This window comes from Typopeltis vanoorti, chromosome 5 (genome assembly GCF_054136105.1).
Source record: "Typopeltis vanoorti isolate ZY-2024b chromosome 5, IOZ_Tvanoo_1.0, whole genome shotgun sequence".
Lineage (NCBI taxonomy): Eukaryota > Metazoa > Arthropoda > Arachnida > Uropygi > Thelyphonidae > Typopeltis > Typopeltis vanoorti.
In genome coordinates, this window is record NC_143553.1 from 43,995,651 (window position 1) to 44,008,055 (window position 12,405).

General features: G+C 35.9%; 1 protein-coding gene across 1 annotated transcript in view; it reads right to left on the minus strand.

Annotated features, from left to right (window-relative positions):
• Positions 1 to 9,455: 9,455 nt before the first annotated feature.
• Positions 9,456 to 12,405, minus strand: part of Bub3 (mitotic checkpoint protein Bub3) — a 94,862-nt gene continuing 91,912 nt past the window's right edge. Inside the window, exon 6 of the mRNA XM_090392387.1 lies at positions 9,456 to 10,183. Coding sequence (XP_090248513.1) covers positions 9,807 to 10,183 — 377 coding nt within the window. The 3' untranslated portion in view covers positions 9,456 to 9,806. The remainder of the gene's footprint in view (positions 10,184 to 12,405) is intronic.

Below are 12,405 nucleotides of genomic sequence, written 5' to 3' on the forward strand. Positions count from 1 at the left end.
GACGGATTTGATTAAAGTTGTTTTCTTTTTGTTACGTTTTGTGAGGTTGTAGTTAACCTTTTGGTAGGTGTTATGGTCCGATATTAACTGGTTCATTTTTTCAATGTATGTCGTCCGGTCTAAAAGGACGGTGGAATTGCCTTTATCGGCTTTCGTTATTATAATATCCTGGTTATTTTTTAAGGATTTAAGGGCTAAGTTTTCGGTTTTGTTTATGTTGGTGTTTAGTTTTTTGTTAGAATTTAGTATACACGATGTTTCCATTCGTATTTTATCAGCCAGAATGGTGGGGAGGGATCGTAAACCTCTCTCGATATGATACACGATATCAAGTTTGTTTACTGACCTCGGAGCAATGGCGTAGTTCAAACCTTTCTTTAGCAGCGAGAGTTCACCGTCGGTGAGAATGTGGTTTGATAGGTTGATAACTGAGCATTGATCCGATGGTGGCTGGTGGCTCCTAACATTGTTTGTGGGCGATTGGTTGCTCCTTATGAAGTCGGTTTGTGGTTGGCTATTCCTTTCGTAATGGCGTCTTGATGATCTTGTGCTTTTCTTTTGTTGTAGGGCTTGAAATTTCATTATTAATTTTTCTTTATTTTTCAGTAGTGAGTGCTTGGCCGAGTCGTCAGTGATTCTATCTAGTGATTCTATCTAGAATCTCCCAAATTTCTGGAATAACAGTCAGATAATTCAAATTTAAGTTGTAGAACTTTGTTTTGGGTGGATGCTAGATTTTTACGTGCCTCGTGGATTTGTTCTCGTAACAAGGCTTTTTCCAAACGGGCATAAATACGGATTTAAACTTCTTTAGTTTAATGCAGTTAGGAATTATGTTGCTGTCTCTACATCTTTTCAAAAAGGCTAGTCGATTCGTTAATAAAGAAATACGTATCTTCAGCTTACCGTAGAGGCTGCACTGCTTGTGGGTCACATCTCCATGGATTATGATTCTTTCTTTTAGGGTTACACGGTGATCAGCACTCATATTTGTAGATTTAGGGACTCAAGAACACACGTGTTGAACAGATTATTTTATTAATTACAAATAAAATAAAACTTGACGTTTCGACTTCTATATCGAGGTCATCATCGGAAGAATACAACTGTATATAGAACCAAGCTACATGCTCATGCTTTCTATATCAATAAACTAAATCTACGTAGTTAATAAATCTTTTTTTTCTAGCCTGACCTCTAGTGATAGAAAGGAAAAACACAAATAGATAAGGAAAGAAATAAAATTATAACAAAATATATATATATATATATATATATATTATAAATAGATAAATGCAACTACAATAAACTATTAGTCCTCAAGTATTAATATTCTGGATAGTTACAAAATGATTTCTTTCAGTTGCTATTGAATGTTCTAAACACTTCACCAGGTTGTCTTCTTGTAGTGGGAATTTTTCTAATGCTAGTTTAGGATGTTATACAGGTTGTAGATGGGTCCTCCACATTCTTGAAATGGTGAGGCCATCATTTTTGTTGAGATTTGGGTTGTGTTTGAGCATTTCACAACTCTTTAAATTTTCTCTCAAACCATGTTTTGGTGCGGTGTAAAGACTTGGTATTTTTCCAGTCAATTCTATGGTATGTTTGGAGTGCATGGTCAGAAAGGCCTGTTTTACCGAAGTGGAGGTATTTAATGTGTCGATTGTGTTCGTCTTGTCTGATTGGGATAGTTTGCCCTGTTTCCCCTATGTATGGTATGTTACATGTGCAGTGTATTTTGTATACCCCTGGGTGTGCTAGGTGTGGAAGAGGATCTTTAGAGGAACTGAGTAGGTGTCTTAGCTTATTTGGGGGTTTAAAGGTGGTTTTAATGTTGTATTTGCGAAGTGTTCTGTCTATTTTTTCAGAAATGCCTCTAACATAAGGAATGGCAATGGCATTCTTGAAATCTTTTTTGTTCTTACTGGTATCTTTATGGAGGATCTTGTGAATAGTTTTTTATTTATTTTAGTTTTATTTTATTTGTAATTAATAAAATAATCTGTTCAACACGTGTGTTCTTGAGTCCCTAAATCTACAAATGAGTTTTAGATGTTAAGTTGAAATATATTTCATATAAATTCTTGTCATCTTAATATTACTCATACAGACAAACAACCATCTTCCAAAATCTTAACAGATCCAATGTTAGATATTTATGCGAGACTTGATGGCAACTTCTTTTTTTCATTTATTATCTACATGAGGATAACAAAATGCAGTAGGTTGAAATGTAACATATAGCAAGTTGGCTAAGAAAGTGCACAAGACACTTAGTTCTTTAATACACTACTATACGTCCATGCTTTTCTAAATTATATTGCTTTATGACTACAGACAATTGTCGTCAGTTTGTTCTGTTATCAAGGTATAGACCGAAAACCAATGTGTTCGTTCACATCATTTTTGTTTCCTATTTTATTTCATTCTTAAGAGAATATGGAAACAAAAAATTTTAAATAATTTTCTCAAGCAAAAAAGTTATTCTGAATAGTTTGGCTTAAAGGAACATGCTAACCAGTTTAGTAATCATTTTACACTATTAAAAGTTTTTCCATTTTGGCAATAAGATTGTCCCATTTACGGATAACTGTAACATGAACATTTCACTTCACTAAGAACTTTATTTTTGTTTGTAATATCTACTGTTGTCGCAATAAGTCTAACCTGCAGTCTATCAGTATTTAATACGGCATCGTCATCACTAAATTTAATCATTTTGATCTTAGTATGTAATAGATTTGTGTTTTCTTCTTTTCATTGGAAGGAACACCAGCTTACTTTGAATTTTATCTGCCATTATCAACAACAATAAAATTTGTTATTTAGATGATCCTGGTCACTTAAACAGAATGGGTGAAGAAAGATTAGCAAAACAAGTGTTCTCTGCCAGGTTGGCAGCAAACTGACCCAGAGGAAGACCAAGATATAGGTGGATTGATACGGTACAAAGTGCCTTACACAATAGAAATATAAGATCTATTGGAACATGGCAGGAATTTGATGATGATGAACCATTTTTAAACAGTGAAACACCAAAACACAGAGAGCAACAATGTTATAAACAAACCTTTAAGCCAGAAAACTGTATCGGTTGATTCATGGGAGCATCATGTTGCTAAAAGCGTCGTATGAGGAAATGCATTGTCATATAAATGGGCATAAGTCATAATTGAAGAGTATCTTATGAGTGGATCATCGTAATGTGGGGTATTACTATAATAGGATACTTAAGCAATATCAAATCGTGATGTGGGCAACAAGAGTAATGTATGCCTATGATTCCATACAAGGATGTAAGAAGGAAAAAGTAGAGGAATTTTTCAAATCATTAAAGAAGGCAGATGAAAAAGAAAAGGGAGATGCCAGTCCTTGATGGAGATCTCCCTTTACTTTTTCATCTGCCTTCTTTAATGATTTGAAAAATTCCTTGTGAAATTTTCTCAACACATAGAAATGCATTGAGAAAATTTGGCAAATAGAGTAAAGCTATAATAGCACAGTTAATGCTTGTTGGATTTTTGTTATATGTACTAGTCATAAATAATTGTATTCTAACATAAAGATGTCTACAAATTCACATGAAGAGAAGACAAAAAATAAAGTCTGAGTATGTTATTATTGATAGTGATAACTTCATGCTGGTTCAGGACTCAGGAGTATACAGGGGATTTGAAGGAAGTCATATCAATTTTTTTTAGTTTTGTGCAGAATAAAAATCATTTATGTAAAAAAGAAAAATATGTAAGAAAGTTTAAAAAAAAATTAGAGTGGAGCATCTTTCAGAGGTAAACTTTAGATGCAAATATAAAAATATTACTGGAGAAAAAAAACGTTTGAAAACTACAATCAAAACTTGGAGACTAGCAGATTCTGAATAAATTACTGACTCGGCCAGAGAGGTATGTGGTGAAGCTCAAACTTCAGAAGTCTATAGTGAGTCAGAAATTAAAGAAAGCCATGAAAAGAAAAAGGCATACTGAATGTTCCTTGAAAGTCAGCACGATTGTGACGTTTTCTTTTTCTTTCTTATGTCTTTCTCTGAGAGAAAAATGTAAGAAAGCAAAAAAAAATGTGTAAAAGTAATAACACAAGTTTTGTGAAGACTTTGGTAAGAATAATCTTGAAGCTGAAAAAATGTTCTGGATGCTAATGGGAAAAAACTTAGATAAGGAGGACATAGTAATGTAAAGGCTTCAGAGATAATAAAGGTGACATGAATCTGAGATAAAATCCTACATGCATGGAGCAATTACTTTAAAATATTTTTAAATGAAATAAGCAGTGACAGAACTCTGGTAGTAGAAAATATTAAAAAGAAAATCAATCACTGTTACATATCAATACTTCAGGTAGAAAAAGTCAAAAACGAAATATTGGAAAGTAGTTAGATTAAAAGATATCTGTCTAGAAATACTCAAATATGGGGGTATGAAAATTTTACAGTGGATACACTGCATAAATCAGAAGGGCAAATTCCAAGTAAGTGGATTAGAGCTCTCACTACACCCATCAATCAAAAGAGAACTAAAACTGAATGAGAGAATTACAGAGGAATTTCTTGGCATGTTCCAAGTAACAGTTATGCAAGGATAGTCGAGAAGAGGATACAATAAACTGTTGAAGAGAGAGTTTGTGAAGACAAATCTTAAAGTAAAAAATCTTTTACTTTTCCAGATCTACAGTCTTATAGATCCAGAAAAGTCATGTGTCAAAATGCTAAGAGAAAAGCTGTTCCAAATACTATAATCATATGCTGTAAATGGGATATTATATTGAAGAATACATAATCAACATTTATGTAGTTAGAATAGGAGATATACAGGAAGATGCTAATGTCAAATCAGATGTGATGCAATGGTGCACATTATTTCTAGAATATTCATCATCTGCATAGATCATGAGTATGAAGAAAAGTTGGATAAAAATCAATATCAGAATTTGAGATGTTAATTGTAGCTCTTCACTTTATGCAGATGTTATACTAAATAAATACTAATCCAGTTTAACTCTGCGAGGACTATTGTAACAAATCTGATATGAAAATCAGCAATAAAAAGGCAAAGACTGAAAATTGGAAAACTGAAAATATCAGCTGAATCTTGAATGAAGAACCTACAGAACAAGTAAAACATTTTAACTACTTAACAATTTTTAATTAAGATGTCAAGTTAAATTTGGTCACTAGGAATAGGATTTCAAAATGTAAAAACACTTAACTTGTCCATGGTATTAATGTACTATACTTTGCATTTCACAGATGGAAGTCACAATCATACTGTATCAGAGAAGGTACTAATCAGGGCAATTGTGTTTGTGACTTTCTATTGTAGCACATCAATGAATTTGTCTGATCATGTTTGGGCCCTTGAATGTACTTTTGTGACAAAAACTAAATACAGTGGAACCTTGGTTGTCAAACGACTCTCATCTTGAACAAAAAATGCACCGGTTTCCGAACAGGCAAACCAGCAACCACGTGCTCGGGGGAGAGGGCTGAGATTACAACAGGAGAGCGTCAGTTACGCCATAGCCTCCACTCAGCGAATTTAAGACACCTATTGTATATTATTATAAGCTGCCTCCATGGAGCCAAAAGACTCACTGCGGGAGACCCAACATTGCATACTAACCATTATACACACAATACCTGTAATAATCCCTTAAATTCATTCACATTTTTGAATTCTACCTTTTCTTGATTTTCTTTGTATTTTTGTGGGTTTTTTTTTTTTATTTTTTTTTATAAATTATTATTAAATAAGCCACCGTGAGGCACTGAAGAAGGATAGTGGTAGCAGCAAATCAAAAAGAAAAGTTGTTAGAACCACAACAGAGGTGAAAAAAGAAATCATATCCAAACATGAAAATGGCATTCCTGTCTTGGATCTTGGTATGCAGATCGGTATTACGAAATCAATGATCTGTACAATACTCAAAAATAAAGATTCTAGTAGCAAGGCTTATACGTTGGTCAGACATAACTGGTAATTAGTTTACAGAATTAACAACGAAGAAAGCAAGAAACTAATATTGTTCCTAAAGTCCTAATGGTGCCCTCTTGCGGGCTAATTTGGTAGTCTTGGCAGTTGGGCTGAAGTTCTCATAATGTAAGTCTCCCAAATTTGGAGTAGTTTCATGCACCCAAATTTGTTGAGGTTAGGAACGTTTTTTAGAGCTGCTGAAGATTCTTTGAATAATCTTTCGTATTTAAACTTGCTGCGATGAATTATTTTTGTTTTCTTCCAACGAATTTTATGGTGGGTATCTAAGGCATGGTCTGCCAGCCCAGAGTGGCTGTACTGGTGAAACCGGATGTAGTCTTGGTGTTCTGAAATCCTGATATTTGTTGTTCTGCCTGTTTGGCCAAAGTAGGACAATTTGCAGCTGCAAGGGACGTGGTATACACCAGGTAGGTCTAGGGGAAGTGGTTGGTCTTTGGTAGAGCGGATAAGGGATGCCAACTTTTTATATGGTCTGTAACAGGAAGTAAGGTCATATTTTTTGAGGATATTGGTTATTTTCTCAGAGGTGCCCTGGATGTAGGGGATGGTGATAGACTTGGTGTAATCTTTATTGTGGAGGGGGGAAGGGGGGTTGTGGTTTACTGGATTTAGTATTTTTTGGATTTTTTTTGGGATTATAGCCATTGGCTAAGTAAGTGTTGAGGATGTGGTTTAGTTCAGTAGTTAGGGCCTTGTCATCTGAGCAGATTAATTTTGCCCTGTTATATAGTGTTTTTATAACCCTATATTGTTGTGAGGGGGGGGGGGGCTGCTGGTGAATGTATCTGCCAGTATGGGTGGGTTTTCTGTGAACAGAGAAAACCAAAGATCCATCAAACTGGTGGGTGATTAAAGTCTATAAGAATACCTGCCGAAGAAATCATGATCCAGATAGAACGTGGGATTCGCAACCTGCCTAACCATATCGCCAACAACGTTAGACTGGATGTAGTCAGTGTTCTCACTAAAGCCAAACCTCCAAAAACCAATTTATCCAAAAACGAATATGCAGCCCTACAAGAATTGAAAAACAACAAAAAAATAGTAATCACCAAGGGGGATAAGGGAAACGCCACTGTGGTGCTCAATCAAAAAGACTACAAAGGTAAGCTAACTGCTTTAGTACTAGACTGTACGACTTACCTCCCCACTGAATATAATACGACCAGCTCTCAGATTAGAACTCTCCACAGACTCCTTAAGAAGGTCACTTCTTGGCCTGTGGAAGTCACCAACAAACTAAAACCTTATAACTCTAGACCCCCCCCCCCTGATTATATGGACTCCCAAAAATACATAAACAAAATGTGCCATTGCATCCCATAGTGGATGGCATTGATTCCCCCAGATATAAATTAGCCAAACATTTAGCCAAAACGCTCATACAATATACTGGCAACATACCATCACACATAAAAAACTCAGCCCACTTTAAAGCCAGTATAGAAAACCTCACACTCCAACACACTGACATAATGGTCAGTTTTGACGTCTCCTCCCTATTCACTAATGTCCCACTCAAAGAAACCCTAGAGCTCATCCAAGCCAAGTTTCCTCCCGATATCTCAGCCCTATTTCAGTTCACAATGAACTCAGGCTATTTCGTTTGGCAAGGAAAGTTCTACAAACAGATAGAGGGGACAGCCATGGGTTCACCGCTTTCCCCACTCTTGGATAATTTCTTTATGGAGACATTTGAAGAGAAAGCCTTAAACTCCGCCCCACAAAAACCCACTATTTGGCTTCGTTATGTAGATGATGTGTTTGCTATTTGGCCACATGGCTCAGACACACTCCATTCCTTCCTAACACACTTAAACAACCCACATGCAGAGTTCAGTTCACCTTAGAAAAAGAGGAGAACAACACCCTCCCCTTCCTAGACACTTTAATCACCCACCAGCTTGATGGATCTTTGGTTTTCTCTGTTCACAGAAAACCCACCCATACTGGCAGATACATTCACCAGCAGTTCCCCCCCCCCCTCACAACAATATAGGGTTATAAAAACACTATATAACAGGGCAAAATTAATCTGCTCAGGTGACAAGGCCCTAACTACTGAACTAAACCACATCCTCAACACTTTCTTAGCCAATGGCTATAACCCCAAAAAAATCCAAAAAATACTAAAATCAGTAAACCACAACCCCCCTTCCCCCCTCCACAATAAAGATTACACCAAGTCTATCACCATCCCCTACATCCAGGGCACCTCTGAGAAAATAACCAATATCCTCAAAAAATATGACCTTACTTCCTGTTACAGACCATATAAAAAGTTGGCATCCCTTATCCGCTCTACCAAAGACCAACCACTTCCCCTAGACCTACCTGGTGTATACCAGGTCCCTTGCAGCTGCAAATTGTCCTACTTTGGCCAAACAGGCAGAACAACAAATATCAGGATTTCAGAACACCAAGACTACATCCGGTTTCACCAGTACAGCCGCTCTGGGCTGGCAGACCATGCCTTAGATACCCACCATAAAATTCGTTGGAAGAAAACAAAAATAATTCATCGCAGCAAGTTTAAATACGAAAGATTATTCAAAGAATCTTCAGCAGCTCTAAAAAACGTTCCTAACCTCAACAAATTTAGGTGCATGAAACTACCCCAAATTTGGGAGACTTACATTATGAGAACTTCAGCCCAACTGCCAAGACTACCAAATTAGCCCGCAAGAGGGCACCATTAGGACTTTAGGAACAATATTAGTTTCTTGCTTTCTTCCTCATTTGCTTTGTGTTAGTGCCTGCGTGCACATACCATATATTTATGTTCCTGAAGATGGCAATGTGACGTTGCCGAAATATAGAAGTTATTCATTAAAGTTACCTTTAATTAATATACTTTATTTGCGTTGTTAATTCCGTAAACTAATTACCAGTTATATCAAAAATAAAGAGGCGATCAATTTTCGTCTCTATTTTATCTATTTATTGTGTTTATTCTTTTTGTTTAAGATTTTATGCATTTTCATTGCTTTTGTATACGATTTTATGTATGAAGTAAAAAAGTTATAAAGATTTAAATAAGCAGTCATCTGGGGTTTGGGAACGGATTAATCAATTTTACATTAATTCTTATGGGAAAATGGTTTCAGTTTTCGAACAAATCGGTTTCCAAACAGCCTTTAGGAACGAATTATGTTCGACAACCGTGGTTCCACTGTATTGGTTTACTAAATAAATCTCACTTTTAAGACAACCATCTGCTTCCTCCTATAAAGCAATAATGTAACTTTATATATACATATACACTGAAACCATGCAGTTGCTTATGCACATCTTGAGTTACTGCTGATTCCTCCTCTGAATACAGTGCACAACTAAGTCAGTACAATAAGAGGGAGAAGGAAATGCTAGAAAGGAAATTAAGAATGATAATGCTTTTTTTAATAATTCATATAAAAATGTTTATGTATATAAATGAGAGGGAAAATATAGACTTCTGTGGTGAATTTATTTTTAAATATCAGTTAATTCTGTTTCTAAAACCATTACTGAGAAACAAATATACAGTGGCAAATGAAAAAACAAATATTCATATATAATGAAAAAAATAACACTGGGTTTATAGGTGGTAATAATTATTTAATATAACCTATTAGTTTCGCCTCTTAAGCTAGTGACACTAGCTTTAGTGGCGAAACTGGTAGGTTATATTAAATAATTATTACGACCTATAAAACCAGTGTTAGTTATTTTTTTAATACATTAGTTTTTGGTAAAAAAAAAAAAAACATACTCATCAAATATTCAAATAAGTTTTCAAACAAGGTTCACAAAATAACATTATTTAGGCTTAGTCTCTTGGTCTGTAACATGTCTGATATATACAGCATCTGGGGGAATTTCTTTTATTTCTTGTTCATGAAGAAATGAAGATGCAATTGCCAACACAGTACCATCAGGACTAAATGCCAATGAAGAAATGCTGGTGGGATAACGATGAAACTGGCAGAGGCGTTTTTTGTTAAAACCATCCCAAATATTCACATACCCATCAGAACCACCTGTAGCAAAAGTATTATACACATTGTGGAAACTGATTGCATTAACAGGATATATATATTCTATACCACTACCTTCTTTAATACGATGGCATTTAAATGCATACTTTTTCTTCTGAACTTCTGGGCTAGGATCCAAATATTCTACTGCAACACGTCCTAGTTAATATAAAAGTTAAAAAGATTTATTTTCATTATCAAAACAGTTCACTGACATTAATGTCCTGAGTGAACAATCAAGAATTAAAGATGAACTTACTTATATCACAATGCAGAGATTTTTTTAAATGCTTTACTATACAACATAAGCATTTTTTAATACTTGAATTAAGAGAGCTTTAAACATGAAGCATCCTTCCTGATTTAGTGAGAGCCTAAAATAATAATAATTATAAATAACATTCTACAGGATTCCCTGCCTATTTCTCGTGGAAAGGCTTAGACGTTGGTTTTGCATTTTTTACTAAATAATTTAAGAAAATCACAACGTCAACTAGGATATACATTAAAATAAATTTTAATATACTTCAATATTTCGGCAACGTCACGTTACCATTTTCAAGAAACTTAAGAACAAGACACGTGCACGCAGGAACAACAAACAGTAAGTGAGGAAGAAGCAGGAAGCTATCATTTCTCCTAAAGTCCTGATGGTGCCCCCAAGCATGCAATGTTGGTATTCTTGGGCGATTGGGCTGAAGGTCTTCTGATGTAGGTTTCCCAAATTTGAGGCAGTCTCATGCAGCCAAATTTGTTGAGGTTTGGATTGTTTCTTAGGACTGAAGCTGATTCCATGAAAAGCCTTTCATATTTGTATTTACTATGGTGTATTATCGTGGCTTTTTTCCACCGTATTCTATGGCAGGTATCCAGTGCATGGTCAGCAAGACCAGAGTGGCTGTATTGGTGAAACCGGATGTAGTCCTTGTGTTCTGAAATTCTGATATTTGCTGTCCTGTCTGTTTGGCCAAAGTAGGATAGCTTACAGCTGCAAGGGACCTGGTATACACCAGGTAGGTCTAGAGGGGAGGTTGGTCTTTAGTGGAGCGGATAAGGGATGCTAATTTTTTATATGGTCTGTAACAAGAAGTTAAGTCATGTTTTTTTAGGATTTTTGTAATTTTTTCCAGGGTGCCTTGGATATAGGGTATGGGTGATGGATTTAGAGTAATCCTTGTTGTAGGGGGAGGTTGTGGTTTACTGGTTTCAATATTTTTTGGATTTTTTGAGGGAGTTACACATCTTGTTCTTAAGTTTCTTGAAAATGGCAACGTGACGTTGCCATTGAAGTATATTAAAATTTATTTTAATGTATATCCTAGTTGACGTTGTAATTTCCTTTCACGAGAATTACGATAATCCACGGAGATGATATCGCACGTAAAGCACGATTACGGTAAAATGGAGTTAAAGCTATCAAGATAACTGAATCGTCTCACCTTCTTAAAACATTGCCGGGATAACCAGGTAATTCCTAACTGTGTCAAATTCAAGCACCGTTTCTCTTCGCAAAAGGCTCTTCGTATTTATAACCGTGCCAGCCAATCCTTGCTCAGGGAACAAATCGCCACGACTCGCTGTTTCCTGAATGATGCAAATTTAGCTATCCAGGCACTTGAAGATGACCTTTGAAGCACCTTAAGTCATGAAATTTGGTCTTATACAAACGGAGAAAGAATTTAAAAAAGTACGAGATCGACACATCAAAAAATTTGAAAATTTAAAAAAGAACTTGATCTCGAAACCACAACTTCCTACCGAAATGGTAGTCAACCTTTCGTCATTTAGTGTGAAACCTGAAGCACTCGAAGCCCTCGCATGTGGCCACAACTTCACCATTGCGCCCAGAAAAATACCTGCTGAAGATATTATGATACAAATTGAATGCGGGATACGACACCTTCCAAACCACGTTGCCAACGATATTAGACTGGATGTGGCTTGTGTTCTGACCAAAGCTAAACCACCAAAAGCCAACATGCTCAGTAAGGAAATTAAATCCCTACTAGAATTAAAGAAAAACAAGAAAATAATAATCACCAAAGCTGATAAAGGGAACACCACAGTATTCCTTAACCAAAAGGATTACACAGGTAAGCTGAAAGCTCTATTGTTAGATCGGTCTACTTACTGCCCTATCGAGTACAATCTCACCAACTCACAAATTAGAAAACTCCACAGGCTCCATAAGAAGGTCACTTCTTGGCCTGTGGAAATCACTAACAAATTAAAACCATTTAGCTCCATACCCCCCCCCCCCCCCCCGTATTTATGGACTCCCAAAAATACATAAGGAAAATGTGCCATTGCATCCCATAGTGGATGGCATTGATTCCCCCACATACAAACTAGCTAAACATTTGGCCAAAGCTCTCTTACAA